Below are 21,656 nucleotides of genomic sequence, written 5' to 3'. Positions count from 1 at the left end.
TCCAAGTAGTGCCATTCCATGATGACCAAGCATTTGAGTATATGAGCCTAGAGGGGCCACTCTTATTCAAACAACCACACCAAGCAGCACTGAGACTCACTCTCCTTTGGCAGCTAGCTGTACACGACCTGAATAATTAGTAATTACCCTATGCTCCATTAGATAACATGGCATACAAGCAAGTAATTAAACAGTCTACTTTTAAACTGTGGTGTTTGTGTGTGTGTGTGCACCTGCAGAGGCAGAAAGAGGGTGTTCTGCCCCCTACAGCTGGAATGACAAGAACTTGTGAATGCTGGGCACAGAACTCCGATTTTCTGGAAGAGCAGCAAATGCTCTTAGCCACTGAGCAATCTCCCCACCCAGAATCCTTTTCTTGGAGCCACACACCAAAGTTTTACAAGTGAAATAAAATGGCATAGCAGAGAATTTTAAGAACTAACCCCTGGAAAGGAACTGATTTTGAGTTTCGAAGCCAGGGTCTGGTTATACCACACATACTGTTTGGCAATTTTCACAATAAAGTTAGATAATACAGAGAACCTTTTTTGTAATATTTTATTGCCATTTATGTGTATGTCTGTATGATGAAGTCTGAGGGGCGTCAGATCACTTGAGACTGGAGTTACAGGCAGTTTTGAGCTGCCTGGTACAGGTTCTGGGAGCTGAGCTTGGGTCCTCTGCAAGAACAGTACGCACTGACCATTGAGCCATCTTCTCAAGTCCCATAGAAACCTTTTCAAAAGTAAAACGAGCCCTCTTTTGGGTATTAACTGCTGACCACTCTAGAATGTAAGGGGCAGGAATGTCTGGGTTGGAGAGCTCAGAGAGAGGGCAAGGCAAGGAGGACTCAGCTGGACCAGGTGAGGGTATGACGTGAAAGAACGTTGTCATGGCAACTGCTGAAATCCTGCCTCCACACACCAACTGTACTCCCAGCGTCCTCACTGTGAACACTCCATCTTCAGTGACCCCTGGAGAAGCAGAAAACTGCACAGTGTTGCACTTAAGACTTTTCCTGTCCTCTACCCTCAGTCCCTATGCCTGCACCTGGTCCATGGCTCCATCTGCTGGCCACACATGGGAACTGACGCTGCCAAAGCTAAGAGTCCCCCAGGAACAGAGTGAGGCTGATTTTAGAATGGCCTCCTCCTCATACAAAAAAGACAAACACATATCAAGTAAACATATACGAAGCTTTTAATTTCATCACCATAAACATTATACTCTGATTTATCACATACGGTATAAAATATTTACTCTGCTAAATAAATAAGACATAGATAACATTATTGCAATCAGCACTGAAATCCCCCTAGACGTGATGAGCTCACTGGCTCTGGCAGGGAGTACTCCTGAGTTTGTGTGAAATTCCCCAGGCTGTGACAGATATGCCCCAGAGGCTGAGATGGGCAGAAGCCTACGGAACCACATTTGTGCTTAGGATTCAGAAAGCCCCATAGAGAGGTCCTGGAGCCAGGGGACAGACTTGTAAGGGCAATCTCTTCACAGTCCTTTCCCATAGGGAGAAGTGGGCAATCAGGGAACCAAACTGGGTCAAGAGAGAATTGGGATTTGGTATGCTGAGGAGACCTTGGGTCCCAATCCTTGAGCAGGAACATCTTATGGCTCTCAATTAGGATGAACAGATTGCCCGAGGTACTGGGCTGAGCAGTTTGGGGGACCCTATCTATCACCCAAGAAGAGGAGTCTGGCAATATCTAGCACAGTGACCAGCTATTTTAGGGGACCCAGTTTTGGGGGATCCCACTCTACTCAACTCCTAGGCACAACATAAAAAGGCTAGGAATGAATTTTCTTCTCATTTGTTAAATAAATAAATTAAATATTTAAAGGCCTGCGTCTCTGTAGCCAACAAGCTGAGCCATTTCCTGAAACAAGTGGGGGGTGGGAGACTCAGCAGAAAGGCAGTGCTGTAGATCACGGGGTTTCATCTTGCCTGCTAGGGTTCCTCCTTCCAACTTCCACCCTGCCAAACCCTGTGGAGGAGAGCTTCCTACAAGAAACTCCCATGCAAGAGCAACAGTGGCAGAATCTGGTCAAGGGACTTGGAGGGAAGTTTGTTCAGGTCCCCCAAATCCTCCCTTTGGTGACTTAAGCAGGAGGTTAACTGTTGACCTGGAGCCTTGATACAGCACCTGGACAGACCACATTTGCATCCCTGCAGAACTTCAGGCTGACATCCATTGGAGAAGCTGCCAGTAGGCCAGCCATACTCTGAAGCCAGAGCCCCGAAAGCTCTGGCTCTTATCTGTGCAACTATACACCTCACTGCCTTAGGGTGGCAGCAGAGAGCCACTTAAGCGACAAAGACCTGGAGAGGCCAGCTCTGCAGCCCTCTAAGGGCTGAGAACCCATGAGGCAGACCCTCTCTTTGATGCCTTACAGAATTCTACACTGAGTATTTGGCCAAGTCGTTCTTGTCAAACACTACCTGTGTAGCAAAGTAAATGGCGACCAGACCCAAGCCTGCAGCTGATACCATATAGGCAGTGACAGAGTGGCTCAGCTGGACAATGGAGCCCATGAACAGGGACGGAGCCACCTGGGACAGCAGAAAGGCACTGTCTAGGATGGCCAAGTCCAGGCAAATGCCCCGTCCCGTAACAACCCTGGCCTCAGGTGGCTCACCCACCACCACTCGCATGGAGACATCGCAGGCAGAGGCCCCACAGAGTGCAGGTGGAGGGACCAGGATGCCGCTGCTGCCAGAGCCCATGTGTCCATTGGGGAAGGGAGCTCCTGGCTTAGGGCCTGGCAAGAAGCTGGTTGTCTGGCTGTCCTCACTGCTGCTACCTCCAGCGTCCCCTCTGTATTTGGGCAGGAACACCTGAGGGTGGGGATAAAAAGGAAACAAAGACAGGTGTGTATTCAGGTGCGGGGATTCCCGTATATGACAACAGGCCCTCACTGCCTCTAATCAGGGGCTATAGCAAACCAGGAAACTGGCTTTCAGGGGGAAAAAAAAAATCCAAAACCTAAGGAGGTGCTACTTGATGTGGATTCCAAGCAGACCCTCCACCCCCACCCCCCACCCCCTTAACATGGTTGGGGAAACAGCCTGAAGTCTATTCTAGCTTTTCTTAGAATACACAAGGAGTCAGTCTACTCAGATCCACAGATTGAGAAAAGTGCAGAGCCCTCTAGAAAAGATAGGAAAATGAGACAGAATAGAGACAGAAGAACAGAGGGGGAAACAAAAACAAACAAACAAAAAAAGGAGGTGCTTTCAAGGTCCCAAGTTCCACAGGGACTACCTCAACCCCCTGCAGACTCTTCCTTCCACTGGGCCATAGGGAATTCTTTACTGTCCTGCCCCTCTAGGATCCAGGCCTGCTAGAGATAACTGTCCGGCACGAGGTCACTGCCTTGGCCTTTGCCTTTGGCCAGGGAGAGCCCAGTAATTGGGCCTACAAAAGGGAGAGGCAGCAGGGAGATTTTTTTTTTTTTTTTTTTTTTTTTGCTGACCTCCACAGCCCAGCTGCCTGACCCTGACATTTTTCAGTTTCTTCCTGTAGGCTGCCAGGGACTAGAGAACACACGTCTGTAGGGTCACCACCCCCCTCCACCAACCCTAAGCCCCAATGGCCTGGGGCTTCCTACTGAATAACAAGACAAGGTTTTACCCCATACTGGTCCCAGTGCCAGGCGGTGTCTAACACAGAAGGCTGATGGGGCTGGTTGCAACAGAGAGCTGGGAGCTCCCAGGCAGTGCCAGAGAAACCCACAACTCATCAGCTCATCCCATAACTCCGGAAGTGGCAGTTGGACAGTATGCAGGACCAAGCCTGTCCCCAGCTACTGCTATACACCCTTTTATTCCTGCCTGCCATCCAAGGAAAGACCACTAAGGCTGGCTACTAGAGAGGTCCCCAGGACAGACATGTTCCTCAGTACAGAGAGGAAGGCTACTCCTAGTATAACCACAGGTCCTCATCTTTGGACAGCAGCTTTTAAAGCCCCAGCCCAGAGCTCCATAAGACTCAACAGGAAGGACCAGGTTCCCATTACCAGCCCACCCCCCACCACACCCCTGCAAATTACTGCTGAACAAGCTGTGGGCCAGGGCCAGGGCCAGGGCCAGGGCCAGGGCCAGGGCCAGGGCCAGGGCCAGGTCTTTCCTAACTCTGAAAACTCTAGAAGGGGAAGGCCTGTGGTCTCTTCCCTAAGCTACACCAACTTGTGCTTCTTCTGATGGAGTTCTGAATCCAGGGAGGGCAGTGCTGGAGACAGGGTGAGCACGCTGTCTAAGTCAGGAAGCCTGCCAAGGAAGAGGGCTTTCTGCAGGAACTGGTTAGTGTAGATTGATGAAGGTGCCAGCGCCCCGCCCTCTCCTCCTCCTCCCCAGTTTATTAACCTCAGGTAAACGAAGTTAGTATGTCAGGCTCAGATATGCACTGAAGGGATTGAGGAAAAGGACGGATGCAAAGGAGGAAAGCAGGGAGAGGAGGGGGTGGGTGGGGGACAGAGAGACAGAGGATTAGAAGGTAAACTAGAAAGAGGGGCAGGAAAAAAGAAGCCTCCGCCATCTTGCAGCAAGCAAGATACAGATCGATCACATTGCCTCTCTGCAAAGATTAGCTAAGGCCAGGCCATGCCCACTGCCACCTGCCACATCCACACACCAGGGACCCACACACTACCTCTGGATATAATAATACAGCCCAGAATAAAGGACTTCCGTTGTATGCTTATTGTTCAAGATTCCTAGTGAGAGACTCAGCACTTCCTGCAATCATCTACTCAAGTGCTTTCTAGTTCTAAAGCCAGGAAGTCATTCCTAGAATCTACCCTTCTTCAGCGGCTGTAGCCTCTGGCCCCAGCTATCCTCTCTGGTCAGAGAAATCCAAGTCTTTTCCAATATCACTTGTCAGACGCCACAATCTCAGGCCGCCCCCACCCTGTACTAGCCAATGGGAGTACCTGCTTCTCACGGTGGTAGAGGGAGGCGAGCGTGTAAGGCAGGATCTGCAAGGCCGAGAAGGTGAACCCGGTGAGGGCAGCTGAGGCTGTCACGACCACCACGCTGTGGGACAGGCAGGTGGCAGCGGCAGCCACAGGAAAGGTCATCACACTGGCCAGATAGACTGACCGTGTGCCGAACTTCTGTACCAGCCTGTCCATGACCAGGGAGAAGACCAGGGAGATGGCACACTGCAGGAAGAGCCCCAGGCTGCCCATTCGAATGCCTGGGGGTAAGGAAGAAGTGGGGTAAGAACCCTACACAATCTGGGGGGAGCTAGAGACTAGTAGCCATGGGCATCTGCTCCCTGGGACCCTCCCGCAAGGACAACAGCATCTAAATTGTAATTAGTGAATGTGACCAGGGCTGTTGACAAAGGGCAGAGGAAGATGTTCTAGGGAAGAAGTATAAGGTATGTAAGGGAGGGGGGGATCACAAAACGGGCCCCACACTGGCTCTAAGACAGTTCTGTGGAATGCTGAACTAGAAGGCATGGTTAGTTACTGGAAAGCAAGCAGGGAGCACAGGGCCCAATGGAACTGGAGCCACATAGACCTAGAAGCCCTACTGAGTCAACCAAGACAGCAGCAGCTGTGTTCATGAGCCACTGCATATAGATAGATCCTTTTTCTTTTACTGACGGGGAGCTGGGACCCAGGGTAGAGTCACCAGCCAAGGCCCAGGCCGTGAGCATCTCCCAACCCTGGCCTGTCCTCTGCAGGGCAGCCGCCAACAGCAGCTTCCACTGGTGCTAAAGACTCACCTTCATCATAGTGTCTCCGGGCTTCGGTGCCTGGCTCGGCTCTGGGTACACCCTGGTACAGCCCCTCTCCCACGAAGTCCGTGTAGAACAGTGTAAAAGTCATAAGTGCCATCCAGCTGCACAGCTCAGCCACAAAGAGCCGGCGTAGGGTGCGAGGCATGCGGCAGCACAGCTGCTGCAGCCGGGGAAACAGGGCACCCAGATTCCGGAAAGCCAGGCCAACGTGGCATGGGCAGCATCGGCGTGACACGGCAGAGACCAACAACCCTTCTGCCGGCTCGGGCGGGCCCAGTACTGCCTCCTCTGTCACAAACAGAGTGGCTGCCATGCAGATGAGGAAAATGAAGGTGAGGAGGCCGAAGAGGCATTCTTCCTGAGTACCCAGGTAGGGGGCCAGAGCGCTGGTGTCCCAGTCAATGGCAGGTAAGAGGTAGCCCAGGCAGCCCCCAAGGCTGATCATGAAGGCGTAGACAGAGAAGGCTTGGCGACAGTGGTCTGGGTCCCGGAAGAGGTCGGAGAGTAAGGCCTCCAATGGAGTGAAGCACACCTGGCCACAAAAGTCCAGCAGCCCCACTCCCAAGATCAGCAGGGCCAACTCCAGGGGCCTGGTGTCTGGGCACAGCAGCCCTGCCAGCCAGCCAGCCCTCGGGATGAGAAAGAGGCTTAGCAGGACACCCAGGGACAGAGCCCAGATAAAGGGTCTCCGGCGGCCATAGCGCCCACGCCACTGGTCACTGGCTGAGCCTAGGAGTGGAACAGAAACCAGGCCTAACACTGGACCAATGCCTGCAAGGACAAACAGCACAGATCAGTGGCTGGGACAGAGGGACAAGAGGCAAGCCCCCATACAGCATTCACAAAGACTCTGCTCCTCTCAGTGTGGGTGTTATAAACACCTTGTTTTCGGAGGAGGGAACGGCAGAGCCATGCTGCACCTGAGAAGCAATATTTATGCAAAGACTTGAGTCTGCTGCAGGTTAGAAGCAGGATTTCTGCAGGCAGCCAGACCCCAGAGCCTACATCCTCAAAACGCATCCTTTTCCTGAAAGAGGGAAACCACAGAGGAAATCCTCAGAGTAGCCACTGACCTCTTGTGCTCTTGACGAGTTTGTTCATAGTATCAGAAACCCACACCACCTGTCCTATGCCCAGGAAAAAGAACCTTGCCCAGGAGATCATGGTGAAGTCCCAGTTCTACTGATCTGCAGATATAGCAGCTGAGTTAAACAAGAAAAACCTAGCCTTTCCAAACCATCTCTTTCCATGTGTGTAGAGTGGATTGTCCTCAAGGGCTATGGGGTATAAATGAGAACTGCTAATGCCCCACCACCACCACACACACACACACTGCCCTCTGAGCCACTCCCTGGGCAAGAGAAATGCTGCCTACAACCCAGCCCCAGGCACCAGAGCTGGAAGAAAGGAAGATGAAGTGACTCACCCAACACCATGGTCATGAATTTCTCCTCTACCCCGACTTCCAGCAGAAGGGGTGGCACATAGGTAATGCCGGCAGCCAGGCACACCTCCAGGCCAAAGGTGAGCAGGTTGACCAGCAGGAGTTGAGCTTTCCGGTGCCGTAGCAGACGGCTGGCCCATAGCCTCTGGATCATGATGGACAGGGCAGGTAGGGCTCCAGGGGCCACTCACATACTCCACAACTGCTTTGAATCAGCCCTGCCGTGGCTTCTCCTCCTCACTAGCACTAACCTCCTAGGGTGCAGCCAGGTTTCCATTTCTGCCAGCCCTTTAGTGACAATTCGGCATCTGATCCCACGCTAAACACGTCACCATCTAGTGCCTTGCTTGATGGAGACACACCTCATCGGTGGGATCCTAGAAGGGCAGGAGAGTCACAGTCACATGAAATGTCGCATCCTGGGCACCAGATCTCCAGGATTTGCATACCCCAAGGCCAAGCAGATGTCATTTACTCTCATCTTAAACATCTCTACAACTACCCCTTTTGGGGGAACTCAAGACTGGCTGGGACAGTGGCCTGGGACACCCTCTACCAGGCCCCAATTCATTTGCTTTGTTCTCCAACTTCCCAAGCTGAGCTACTCCATTCTTGTTAAAAGTGACAGTTCTGGGGCTGAGAGATGGTGGCTCAGTGGGTGTTCAAACATGAGGCTATGAGTTTGGATTCCCAGCTGGAATTTAGCTGGATTTAGCTGGGCAAAGGTAATTCATGTAATCCTCGAACTCCCAAGCTGGAAGTTGGAAACACAAGGATGTCAGGGATAGCCAGCGGATTCAGTAAAGTCCAGCTTCAGCAGAAGATCCAGTCTCAGAAAATGAGGTGGAGAAGCATTGAAGAGGCCATCTGATTACCAATCTCCAGCCTCTGCACACGCAGATATATATACACCCATGAACTGAACATATAGAGTCATTACATACAAACATAAACACAGACACACACAAACATTTCCAGTCAGGGGCAGAGGTGGCTCAGTTGACAAAGTGCCTGATACAAAAAAACCCGTAAGGATCTGACCCCCAGCCCCATGAAAAAGCCACTGTGGCTGCACTTGTCTTAACCCAGTGCCAGTGGAGCCTGGCAGATGACTGTAACTCCTGGGCCAGCCAGTCTAGCCAATTGGTGAGCTCCAGGCTCAGTGACAGACTCAAGGAAGACATCCATGAGTTGACCTCTGGCCTCCGCTCACATTAACAAACACATAAAGCCCATACATAAACATGTGCACAGAACATTTCAAAAAGGAAAACAAAGGGGTACTTCCTATTCTCTGCTTCCTGGCCCTGAGCCATGTCACACAGTAATCCCACACTCCAGGACAGAGACAAGAGGGAAGAAGACAGGGTACAGTTCCCTAAGTGGGGGGTTCAACCTGTCACTGACACAGAGTTCCTCTTGGTGAAGCCTAAACCCAAGCAAGAAACTCTCCCTTGAGTTTTCCCTCAAGTTCACGGGAGGCAGGAAGATCGTCCAATCCCCCCCCACACACACACACACACACAACCACTGGGGCCACTCCTCAACCCTAGCCTCACGCGGGACATGACCCAAGATCTCAACAGTTAGATATTAATTGGTGGCATCTGAGAGGATGCCAACGAGCCCTAAGCTAGTGGGATGCCGTCACTTCCTAGGTGACCTCTGCCCCCCCCCCCACACACACACACACAAACAAGTCCACCCAGCATAGTCTCGCCAGTCATTGGATCTGCTGGCTAAGTAACCTCCAGGACTTGCCTCCTGGAGATGGCACCGCTGCTGCCTACTATGCAAATGGTAAAAGTAGGGACCTGGTGGGGGTGGCCCCGAAATTCCAGCACTTGTAATACTGAGGCAGGAGGGTCATTGGTTCAGGGCCAGCCTGGACTACACAGTGAGCCCCCTAGATTAAAGACAGGGCTGCCTACCATATGTAAAGCCTTGGGTTTAATCCTGCACCACTACAAACACACACACACACACACACACACACATTTCAAATCAGCATCAAAGTGTACTAAGAGACTGGGGGACTGAGGGCAGGGCCTAGTGAGAAAAGCCAAGAGCCTGATAACCTGCATTTACCCAAAACGAAAAACCAGGAGACAAAATTTGTCACTACACCCCACAGGGGCACCTTCCCACTCCTCCCCAATCAACCCTATGAGGTTGCTGAGGAGTGGCTACTCATAAAAGGGAGGCTGAGGAGGCTGCAGCTCCCTCCAGACATCTCCTTTGCTAGCTTCACTAGCTCCTGATAAAAGGCACTTTTATCTTCTCCACTAACACCAGAGCCTAAGGGGTCCCGGCACCCTGCGTGTCACAAAAGCATGTCACAGGTACTAAGCTGAGCCTCAGAGAGACCAGGCACTGTGGACCAACCTGAGTGAGACCTGTCCATTCCATATTGGCCCTCTGGGGCTGGAGAGATGGCTCAACAGTTAAGAGCACTGGCTGTTCTTCCTTAGGTCCTGAGTTCAAATCCCAGCAACCACATGCTGCTGGCTCACAACCATATTGACTCTCTGAGGCTCTGCTGCTGAAAGACTAGGAAATAAGGGAGATAAACCTGGGCACCAGAGAGCCCCCTCTCCAAAGTTCCTACACTTTGCTAAAAGGGTGAGGCTTATAAAAAGGGTGTCATAAAAAGGAAGATAAAATACTGACCTGTCCTGAGGTGGAGGCACCAGACAGACCTCAGTTTTAGCTGGGCTACTCTGGGTTCAACTTGGCTCCTCCCCTTTTTCTAGTGATCCAGAGGGAAAGCTTCCCAGCCTAGAGGGGCAGGCTCTGGGGTGACAGACTTGTAGCCACTCTACTCTCCACCCTCAGTCTGGGAGGAACTGGGCTCTCACCTGCACTGGGTTTAAGGGACCAGTTCCTCCTTGAGCAAATAGAGACTTTGCCAGACCCAACCTCACCCAGAAACCTGCCCTCATTCTGTAAGTCCTGCGTTCTTCACTGTTCTTCACTAGTCCGGTCACCTCACCTGCCTTCCCTCCCTGCAGGCATCTCTGCCCCAGTCCTCCAGCACTTTTGTGAGGAGGAATGGGGAGCTCACAGGACAACAGGAACACAAATATTCCATCCCCATCCTCTTACAACCCAGGCAGCTTCTGAGCTACAGTGCTTCTCTCCATCCATAGAGATGTTCTACCTGGTATCTGGGGTCTGGACCAGGGGCACACACAACTCATAGATACGAGTGAGGCAGAAGGTAGGCAGGTCCCAGATGCCTATATTTCAAGTTGCTGAGCCTGCCCTCCCTCTTTTCGTATCCACTCTGCTCTGGAGATGCAGATACTCCTGAGAGCCCAGCTTTTCTGAGACCAGAATTACACAAGGAATTCTAACCCCCCTCCCCAAAGAACATTGTCCCCCTTCTTTCTTGTCTTCAATGTCCCACTCTCTTCAACTGCCCCCCTGCTCCCTCCAACTATGCCAACCCTATTGCAGACACACACACACACCCGCACTGACTCCAGCTGACAGAATTACCCACAGGGCCCTTTGCTCTGGATAACAAGACAGAAGCCCAGGGCTATTCTGGCAGCCGTGTTGGAGTGTGCTCTCTCATCAAAGTTAAAGAGAGACAGATCACAGTGGTCCCTTCCAGTCTGGACTCCCCCATCCTCTTGGAGTTAATGAACACTGGCAAGGCGACAGGGACTAACTCTCCCTGTGACCTTCTAGCCTCGGAGACTTTCCGATGATTCTCTTCCCCCATTACTTCTGGAGCACTTGGTCTGGCAAACAGAAGATCAACCAGCGAGCCAGCCTCAGACTGCTCACCTGGAGAGGAGGGAGCAGGGAGAGGGAGGACAGGAAGAGGAGGGCAGAGGAAGGCTGACCAGGTCACGGGAGGAAGGACAAGCATGAGCAGCCTTGCGAGTACGGAAGTCCTTCTCAAGCTTCAAGCTTCTCCCCTCCTCTGTGGGTCTCCACGGCCCAGCTAGAAGGCCAGAGAGACTGTGTGGACCTTTCAGATCCTTCCGGGGATCGGAACTAAAGCCTGGAAAGACAGGACGAGGAGTGTCAGTGAACCTGGACTCGAATACAGTTCTGTGAACCTTAGGATGAAACACACCAAACCTCAGGGCAGGCAACTCTTGACATCCACCCAGCAAGACTAGGAAGACTATGAGATGTGTACGCAAAGAATGAACGGATAGATGCGGCAGAGGGGGGGTGCTTAAGGGAAAGCTTAAATCTTCTTCCCAACATACTTAAGAGATGCCTACCCAGAACCCCGGTGAGGGGACCAGATAGATCCAAGTGGCCCAGAATGCTTCCGTGGCCACCCCCAGCAGGCAGCCTAGGGAAGTGAAATAGTCACAGGAACAAACTTGGCCTGAACTTTGTCCAAAACTCAAAAGACAGAGTGGAAGGCCAGCACAGGAAAGTGACCCCAGTGAGCAAAGCCCTTCATAGCTCAGTAAGGGGAGGGAGGATCAGAAGGCATAGAAAGAGGCCTTTGAGGGCTTTCAAAGGGGCTCCTGCCACCCCACAAGGCTGAGGTGGAGCAGGGGGAGCAGATACCCTCTGCTGACAAGAGGCCACAGGCAGCAGCAGAGTCTGGGGACAGGCCCCGCCCCACCACTGTCACACAGCAATTCTATGGCCTCTTTATGCATGCCAGAGTCCCCCACACCCCGCCCGGGCACATCAAACGGCCTCAGCCCCCACCCTGACCCCGCAGGCTCTGCGACCCTGTGTCCTCCTCCCTTCACACTCACAAAGAGAACTGCTTTCTCACAGGCTGGGTTCCTCTGCAAGCTAAAAACATACTTGGCGTATCCTTCACTACAAGCTACTGTCCTTCCCAGAGCGAGAAACCTGGTAAGGGGGGTGCGTCTCGCATCAAGGCACGGCCAGAGAAAGAGGTTGATCGCTACAGTTCAACTTCCCTGGCCCACTCCAGACAAGGCTAGAGAGAAAGGGTATGGGGACCCCTGCTCCTCCAAAGTGGCCTAGAGTCAGTGCTTTGTTGCAAGCTGAGCTGACCCTCTAGGCCAGCGGCAGAAAGGATGGCCCTCAGAGGTGCAAGTGTTTCCCAGTTGCGGCACCCTTACTGCCCATACCTTTGCCTCAATCCCAGGAGACCATTGTCATGAGCCTTGCCTAATAAAACCTGGCATGCTGAACTACCAAAGTACAGCTCGATCCTCATGGTAGCATCTTAAGGAAACTTGGGAACACCTGAAAAAAACAGACGAAAGCCAAACCGGTCCCTATGAGGTATTGAGCTTGCTGTTTTACAACCCTCTCTTGTTGCACACCTTGCACGGGTACTCTGGAAAATTTCTACCTGGGCTTCTGGGAGAGGGGGAGATGCAGTGCGGGACCACTAAGCTTTGATACCTTTCAACCCACTAGGCAGCCTTTGGGTTTCTGAGGCCAATTATTTCCAAACACGGAGGGCCTCTGTTTATCCCGTCCTGCTGGAGAAAAACTCAACAGTAACTACACAAACCTCACTACCTCACAGGCATCTCAGGACCCCCTCACAACACAAGCTCTCCACTAGGAGGGAATCCTAACAAAGAGCAAGGCTGGGCAGAGGGAAGGGAGACCCAGTCCCACCCCAGGGCAGGTTCCCTAGCTCCTGCCTCCCCCGTGGCTGGGAGGCCAGGGATTTAGAGTTCACCCTGCTGAGCTGCCTTTTCTTCCCTCAGACTGGAAGCCTTCTGCTTAGCAGCTTGTCAGAGAGAGTGAGGGGCTGCAGGCCGGGACACAAAGGGGGATTAGGGAGAAACCTCTGGGCCTGCAGAGTAATCTATCAAACCCTCCCCTGCTGCCAGCTCTGGCCCCTTCCCACTCAGTTCCCCTTCCAGCTGCTGCCGGCCCCCCACCTCCTCCTGCTCTGGAGCCCTGTCACAACCGGGCAGCAAAGAGAATCCCAGGCCTGGGGAGGGGGAGCTCGGGGTGGGGGGGAGCGGGGGCACACCAGAGACACTGGGAAAAGGGCAACGGCTCCCTCCCCCCACTCACTCGAAATGTGTGAAAACCCAACAGGTGGCAGTGGCTTGAAGGAAAGTTGCTTTTGTTGCGGTGTCTAAGAGCCCTGGGCAGCCTCAGGACGGAAACAAATGCTGGAGGATGGGGGAGGGGGAGGGAAAGGGCCAACAGGCAGTCCCTGGAGCCAGCAATGATCTCCCCTCCCCTCCTCTCTCTAATCTAGTGACAGGGACTCTCGGGCTGGCCTGAACCTCACCTTGGCCAGCCTAAGCTGCGCTGAAGTACCCTTGAGGTCTCCTGGTCTCCTCCGGCGACAGGCAACACACACGTGCATTTTGCTTCCAGGCACCTGGGCCTCCCAACCAGACTTCATTGCTGACAACAGCTGCCACCCAAGGTCACGCTCTGTGTGCTCTCCATACCAGGACAGGCACTAGTCTTCTACCAGGACCCCTCTTCTACCCCTGGGGCTGGAAAACTCAATCTGGCCATCCTGAACCCTGGCAGGTTCCACAGTGATCTAGCTTTTAGGGTCAGCTGGATGGACCTGGGTTGGATGCCAGTTTGAGTCTGTTTGTAACTTGACCTACTGACCCTTAGTTTCCACATCTACGATTTAAAACTGCAGCTAGCCTGGTGACTGCTACATGCATACCAGGCCCCCTTCCAATCGGTTACTCTGCCAGCCACTGGGTGATAAGGGTACAACTGCCCACCCATTTCACGGATGGAACTCACGACATACCACCGACTTTAAGCAGCAGGTATGGCTCAGTGGTAAAGTGCTTGTCTCTCATGCAGAACGCTCTGGAATCCCATCCTTAACACAATAAAAAATAAAACCCGACAAACCACAACTTAGAAACTATGTAGTATGTGAGGAAAAGGATATGAAGGGCCTTTGGTAGGGGGAACCTGGGTGTGGTCTTCTCCTGTCCCAACAGAGTGGTTGGAAAGATCAATTCTGACTTTCTCCTTAGCTTCATCTGCAAGGCCTCTTACCAGATCCCAGCAGCCCCCGTGGGGAGAGGAATGCCAAGAATGTAAACGCCTTCCCAGGTGCTGGCCCCAACAGGTGAGCGAGGTCAGTGCCCCAGATCTGCTGCAGAGGAAAGGCTACCCCACCCTTACCTGACAGATGCTTCCACCCACGGGGACAACAAGGCCAATAGCTGACCCGACCAACCGCCCAGGGGGTATTTATACATGCCAGGAGCTTTGTTTTGTTTGCTTTTTGGTTTTTCCATACAAAACTTCTGTGGGTAGCCCTGGCTGTCCTGGAACTCACTCTGTAGATCAGGCTGGCCTTGAACTCAGGAGATCTAAATGCCTCTGCCTGGGAGTCCTGGGATTAAAGGCTTGGACCACCACTACCCAGTGCTTGGTAGACCTCTTAATAAAAGTCTACCATACAGAGTTAGTATTTCATATTCTTAGTTCACAAGAAGGAAATGTTAGTTTCAAGGGACTTAACACTTCCAAGTTTGAAAAACTAAAACCAGGAAAAAATTTGCAACCTTCCAAACATTCTGAAAAACACTTGGAACTGGGTGTCAGAAAGATGCAGTCCTATTTTGGCCACATGATAGCTAGCTAGGTGACACAGGAAAGTTACCACCCTAGGACTCAGTTTCCATATCTGTAAACCGAGAGTGTACGGTTAGGTGATCCAGCACCTGTCCTGAGCCTTGGGTAGGGTGATCTCATGGACAGGTGCCCACTGACAAAGCCACAGGGCGTTAGGGAAGAGCTTGCCAGCCAGTCTTCACCAATGAGTCAGGAAGATCCAGTGGGGAAGAGTTCCCGGGCAGCACTTACCCCATCAGACCTGTCCACACACTGCGCAGACACCAGCACTGTGCCAAGGTCAGAAGTCACCTGAAACGCAGCTGAGTAAGCAGGGCATCAGGGACAGACCTGCCATCTCTCCTCTTTCCTGGAGCTGGACTCTGTTCCTGGCAGAAATTAGTAACTAAATTCTTTCTCCTCTTGGTCCACAATAAAAGCCGTGTGCCAGAAAAGCCTGAAGTCCTCCCTAGAGGAGGAAGGGACATGCGGGAAGCAATGGGGGTCTTGGCTCAGTCTCTAGGTCACCAGGAAATTCCCTCACACCCTTCCAGAGCTTCTGCAAAGTGGAACTTCAACAGCCTTTCTCTCTGTGAATTTGACACCTGCCACTCAGCCAGGCCAGCCTAGGCAGCTCTTCCCATGGTGCACACAGCCAATCTGAGTCCTCTCCCTTAGCCTGGCCTCTCTCTGGAGGTGAGGTACACAGGACAGAGGCCAGGGGCCATGCATTTAGGTCAAATGCACAGCTGGGCAGGCCCCTGGGCAGAGTGTTCCAACAAGGTGCTGTCCCAGCTCTGGGTGGCTGGCCTGCCTCCAAGGTCGCCAATCTGATGGTCTTTTGGCTTCTATCTGTCCAGATACTCAGGTCTGTAACCAGCCTATCTGTAATGATGTAGGACATACTTGTAAAGCCTAGCATTAGGGAGGCTGAGGCAGGAGGACTACGGGTTTATGACCAGACTGAACTACACGGCAAGATCCTGCTTCAAAAGAGATAAACAAACAAACAAAAAGCCAGGTATTGGTGGGACATTTCTAGTCCCAGCAGAGGCGTGTGGATCTCTGTGAGTTTGAGGCCTGTCTAGTCTTCATGGTGAGTTCTAAATCAGCCAGGGAGGGCTATATAGTGAGACCCTGTCTCAAAAACGAAGCAGGCTGTGGACCCAGTGCAGAGACTTCATAGAGCTTACATAATGCCCTTGGTTTGACTCCCAAGCCCAGAAATAACAACCACTCAGGTGAACAAGGTAAGAAGAGATTAAAAGGGGGCTGGACTGGAAAGATGGCTCAGCGGTTAAGATTACTGACTGCTCTTCCAGAGGTCCTGAGTTCAATTCCCAGCAACCATATGGTGGCTCACAACCATCTGTAATGGGACTTGATGCCCTCTTCTGCTGTGTCTAAAGAGAGCAACAGTGTACTCACATACATTAGATAAATAAATCTTTAAGAGAGAGAGAGACACTAAAAGAGACTATGGACAAGCCAGTCTACCTACCCTTCGAGGAAGTCCACCTCAGCATGCAACCTAAGCACCCCTAAAGAAATGTCAAAGAGCCCCCCAAAACATGCCCATCCGGACTCACTGAGCCACAACTGTTTACCATTCCCCCTCACCCCCCAGCAATGAAAGTGCTGCTTACAGACAGTTCTGCTTGGCAGGAGAGAGAAATAACAATAAAGTGCAAGCCATGTACAGTAAGGTGGTACAAGCACTAAGACGCCCAGCAAGCAGGGGGCACGGCGGCAGCACAGTTGAGGCTTCCTGGAGGAAGTAGACATATGGCTGAGTCATGAAAGGTAAGCAGGTGCTACGCAGAAAGAGCACACAGGCCCTAGAGTGTGGGATTTCCAAACACATTCACCCCTCCTACTGGCCCCTCTCCAGTGAGGGATACAGGAAAGAACATGAGAACCAAAGCCACACAACTGGGTTCTGATCTCAGATCCGGCTCGCAGATCTGTGTGTCCTAGATGGTCACACCTCCTTGGGCCCAGGACAGAGGAATTTACTGGCACTTGGCTGGGTTTTGCTTCCTGCTACTTCCCCTTCCTGAACAGTCTCTGCCCTTCACCTGAACCCTCTGCAGCTCAAGTCCCATACCTAATCCTACAGGACCCCCTGAACCCCAAGTTGTCATGTTCTCTCTTTCCTAAACTCTCTGCTATGCTAAGATGCAGAGCTAGAGTCTGCATTTGGTCTTCAGTCTCTGGTTTGCTCCTTTCCCATAACACCATTTCTGTGTGGTCCAGACAAGACAGAAGCACAGCACAGCCCAGGCCTTGAGGTCTAGGAAGCAGGAAATGTAAAAACCTTTTGATTGAACCAGGGAATCCAGTAGTCAGCCAGGTGCATTCCAGTATCCGGGTCCACGGATCTCCAGCATCAGGAGCTGGGAATCTACAATGGATGCATCCCTACAGTGACTAAGTGCTCCTAGCTCGGGCACTATTTGCTAGCTCAATGTACGCTTGTCATTAGAGACTTGGGGGTTGCTGACAGCACTCTGGGGAGAGGGACTCCTGTTAGGGGCTGGCTGGTCCTGAAGGGATCCCATCTGGCTGGATATTTAGCCTGCCGTGGGTTTAATAACCAGTGGAAGTTGAGATAGAAATTGCTTCCTACCTTCTTCATGCTTGCTGGTCCCAGCACCCCCAAGAAAGTGATTTCCAGAGTTAAAGGAAGGAAAACAAACATCTTTTGAATATCTATCTGGTTGATGCAAGTTTGGCTGACATACACATGTTGCATCTAATTCCCACGAATAGAACCTCCACTTTACAGACATTGGCAGAGACAGGGGGACATCTCCAACCTTAGAATTAAAAAGGCTCCCCACACCTGCCATTCAAGGAGGGAGGGAGAAACACAGACCTCATAGCAGAAAATGAGATTAAACAGGTAATTCTGGCCACAGGTCAGGACACTGATAGAGTTCTGTCCCTAGCCCCTGCCCCCAGGCAGGGACACTCAACACTAAACAAAGCTGGGCACTCCAGCTCTGTCGCTGTGAGTCAAGTGGCACCAGCATTTGAGACACTGGGCCTGGTACCAACTGGTCCAGCCTCCACACGCACTGTACAGCAAACAGGGCCACTGGCTTGTCAAAGGAAGTTAGGCTGAGAATCTAACTCAGTGACAGAATACATGCCTAGAAAGCTGGGCTAGGTTTTCCTTGTGGATACCAAAGAGTAGCATGAAAGACCCCACACCCACCCCTACCCCCCAAGGCTGGAGAGAGAAGACAGAGCAGAGTCCTCACTGCAGGGCACCCCCCCCCCCACAGTCTTCCTAAAATAACATGTAACCTTTCTACATAGAAGGCTCTTAACCTTTCAGGGCAAATATTCACCTCCTTTGCCTCACGCAATACCCTCCCCCAGCCTGTGAGTATACTCTTGGAAGGGAGGCAAGCAACGGTTTCTGCACTAGTCATAAAACCCATCAGGAAGTAGAGAGAGGGGAAGAGATCAAGATGTCCACCCTGTCTTGGTCTGTTCTTCACACTGGACCCAGAATTCAATTGCAAATGTGTTACTGGTGGCTTACATATGTTATATATGGTGGTGTTCCCTGCCTGGCTAGGAAACCATTTTCTAACTTAATCCACAGTGATCGACTCCCCTGTCACCAACTAGCAGCAGCTGACATTTATCAAGCTCGCAGTAACCAGCTGCTCTGCTCAGAGGTTTACCTGTAGCCGGCTCCTTAATCCCCAAATCCTGGAAGACAGGTCCTAGAATGCTTGGTTTACAGAGGACAAAGCAGAATCAGGAGACTGATAACTTACTTTGGAGGAAATGGGATTCAAGCCACTTGCTAGAACCAAGTCTCTTAGCTACTTAAACTTCTCAAAGCCCACAAGACCTTGTCTTCAAAGAAGTAAGCCTAGAACAGTCTCTTTAAAAAAGAAAGAAAAGAGCAGGGCTCAAGCTGAGCATGGTGGCATACACCTATAATCCCAGCACTAGCGAGGTCAAGACAGCTACATAGACACTGTCTCAAAAAAAAGAGAAAAGAAAAGAAAAAAGAAAACCAGAAAGCAGGGCCCCTAGAGTATTGAACCATCTGCAGACCATCCATCCAGATGACAGGTGATAAATATAATAGTTAAAACCAACATTCATTGAGCATTTTCTACATTTCACACAAAACAAAATAGGTTTTGTTTTGAGGGGATTTTGTTTTGTTTTGTGTTGTTTGTTTTAGACAGAGTCTCACATAAGTCAGGCTGGTCTGGAACTCATTATGTAGTCAAAACTCTGGCCTTGAACTCCTAATCCTCTTGCTTCTGCCTCCCAAGTGTGCTGAGATTACAGGTGCAAGCCACCACACTGGGCTAAAGACGCAGTTGAGTTCTACATGTGTTATTTAATGAAGTTATAATTTTAGACTGTGTGTGTGTGTGTTTGTTAGTGCTGGTTGTATTTGCCATCATTAACTTCAATCACAAAGCTGTGCCGAGGGTATGATCATTGTCATCATCATGGTCCCCACTTTGCAACAAGGTTGAAAAGTTAAAGAGACTCGCGGAGCAGAACAGGCAGCAGAAAAGCCAGCTTTGGGGCAGTCTGCATTCTCATCCCTGAAGTGCTGCAAGGTTTCCGTCCAGAGGTTACCACCAGAAATCAGTCTTACTTCCTTGACCTTGGACCATTCTTCTCTACCTTTCTGCCTTTCTCTCTCCAGGGCTCTGCCTAGGCCCAGTTCTAGCTTGGGACCAGTACACATCTTTTCACAAACCAGCAGCCTGCAGGGCATAATGTACTACCCAAGGACCTTGTCAAGTTCCTCCTCTGTTCCTTTAGGGTTACTCAGTGAGTTAGAGGGATTGGGGGAGGGGGTGGGGTGGGGGGTGGGGATTTCACTCTCCACTCCAAAAGTGCATAGGAAAGCTTCTCTTGGCAAAGACCCTAACTGGGGCCTGCATGTCCACAGCTGTACTATTATCTTTAGACTCAGCCAGTGAGTCAAGCTTCATTTTCTGGGCACTTTTGGTTTTAGTACAGTCTTGCTTCCAGGCCAGCCCCGGAGTTGGGGCAGGCGGGAGATAAGGGAGGAATGAGAGGATGAACTGGATCCAACAGAAAGGCCAGAGGGTTCAGATCCCGTCCCACTTACTCCCTGGGACACAGTGTTCTGTGTGGTTCCTCAGCTTTCTGTCCAGCATCTAGCTCCTGGGCCCTTCTCTTCCCAGCTCCATATGTCAACCGGTTCTCCATGCCTTAGGCACGTGGGCCCACACCGAAGCTTCAAACTCTGGGAAAGGGATTGTGCTTCATGCGTAGGAAACAGAGGCTAGAAACCTTAACAACTTCACCCTCCTAAGAAAAGCTTCCAGAAGCCCAGCCAGTCATTCTGAGCTGCATCTACTCTGTGCCCGTCTGCGAAGCCCTAGTTTGGCTATTCAAAATTCAACTTAGTCAACTAGGATTGGGTCTGTCACAGCTGAGCATCAAGTTCTCACCAGGTACCCACCGGGCCAAACTCTTCCTACCTCCAATTCATACTCCTAGGGAAAGAGGAAGCACCGAGTTCTCCGTGGCCTTGGACGAGTCAAGTGTGTGTCATGAAGGAGGGGGCTGAGTCGGAGGGCAAGGGACAGAGCAGTCACAGGGTTCCCTGTCAGGGAGCGGAGACTAAGGAAGAGCTGAGCCTGCAAAGCTCCTGGAGTCTCTCCACCGGGCGTGCTGCCGCCCGCCGAGCGCTTTCTCGCTCTGTAGAGTACTCCCCATCCCCACCTGAGCCTCGGGACACAGCAGCCACAGCCGGAGCTGCTTTTACTCTTCGCAGGTGGGTAACGGAGGCAGAGAAGGAAGGCGCAGGATCGCATACGTACACTTACACTCATTATCCCAGCCTCAACTCCACCAAAGCCTTGTTCAAATTCTAGGGTCAAGAGAGCTGGGTCCCCTTCTGTCTCAGACCAAGGCTCCCGGTTGAAGGACCTCCCAGGGCTTCCCTAAGTGTGGACCGTGCGCGCCGCGGTGACTCATCTGCCCCTTTCGGGCGCAGCCCAGACAAGGGAAGAAATAAACGCAACTTTCCAAAGAAAACTCTGCGGCGGGAGGCTGCAGCAGGGGCGGCCGGCCTTCCGTCGGCCTGGCCCGGGACTCCGCGGCTCCGATCGATCCCGCCCTCCGCGCGCGGCCCGGGACAGCGGGCACCACAGCACAGCGCTCCGGGAGGAAGCGCACTCAGCGCGGACCGGAGCGGGCGCCCGCCCTAGGCACCGGGTCGCCAGGGGCCGCGCCCTCCCCGCGAGCCTCCGCTCGCGCAGGGCCGGGACGCCACGGAGCGGCCCCATCCCGCGGGGTGCTGAAAGCCACCGCCGAGCACGGCCACCCGCGCGCACCTTTCCCGCCGGGACCAGCCCCTCCCCTACCTGGCCCGGCGCGCGGCTGTCACCTGGGGCTGGCGCGTGCGAGCTCGGACCCCTGCTTTCCCAACGCGCGCCAGCGGGCGCCTTTTAAATCTCCAGGTTACTCAGTGGGGGGAGAGAGCATGCGCGCTGGGGCTGCCAGGAGGGGGGCGGGGCAAGGCGGGTCGGAGGTGGGGGGGTGCTGGGAGGGGATGGAGGGGTGGGGCCGGTCCCCAAGGGAAGAAAGCGGGAGGTGGAAAAGCAGTCTCCTTTCTGGTCGCGACCGGACGGGCAGCCCCCGCGTGGCTCCTAGACTGCCCTGTCATTACCTAGGGCCGTGCACCGCCCCCTCTGCCGCTCGCCACCAAAACATTTAGGTAAAAACTACCCAGCTCCACGGGGTACCTCCCCTCTGCTCCTCAAGCCAGTCTGCGACCATTGCCCGCGCGTGCCATTCTGGACATCCTGCTGTCCAGACACAGCTGCGACCCACCCGCAGTGGACCATGCCTTCAAAGGATCGGTCACATTCTGAGAGCTACTTTTCCTTGCTCTCAGA

General features: G+C 52.5%; 1 protein-coding gene across 10 annotated transcripts; it reads right to left on the bottom strand.

Annotated features, from left to right (window-relative positions):
• Positions 1-1,177: 1,177 nt before the first annotated feature.
• Slc45a3 (solute carrier family 45 member 3) lies at positions 1,178-21,260 on the bottom strand. Of its 10 annotated transcripts, XM_029479035.1 has the most exons (7): positions 13,424-14,971; positions 12,291-12,408; positions 11,061-11,221; positions 7,189-7,583; positions 5,748-6,533; positions 4,945-5,210; positions 1,178-2,851 (listed from the first exon to the last, which is right to left on the bottom strand). In XM_029479035.1, exons 4-7 carry the CDS (start codon positions 7,358-7,360, stop codon positions 2,414-2,416), a joined length of 1,662 nt encoding a protein of 553 aa, XP_029334895.1. In that variant the 5' UTR covers positions 7,361-7,583; positions 11,061-11,221; positions 12,291-12,408; positions 13,424-14,971; the 3' UTR covers positions 1,178-2,413. The 10 variants fall into 10 exon arrangements, with proteins under 10 accessions (XP_029334895.1, XP_029334906.1, XP_021025660.1 ...); XM_029479046.1 differs by lacking the exon at positions 11,061-11,221; XM_021170001.2 differs by lacking the exon at positions 12,291-12,408.
• Positions 21,261-21,656: the final 396 nt, after the last annotated feature.

Source organism: Mus caroli, chromosome 1, assembly GCF_900094665.2.
Source record: "Mus caroli chromosome 1, CAROLI_EIJ_v1.1, whole genome shotgun sequence".
Lineage (NCBI taxonomy): Eukaryota > Metazoa > Chordata > Mammalia > Rodentia > Muridae > Mus > Mus caroli.
Note: the sequence above shows the minus strand (reverse complement) of the source record. Positions and strands in the feature narration are given on the sequence as shown.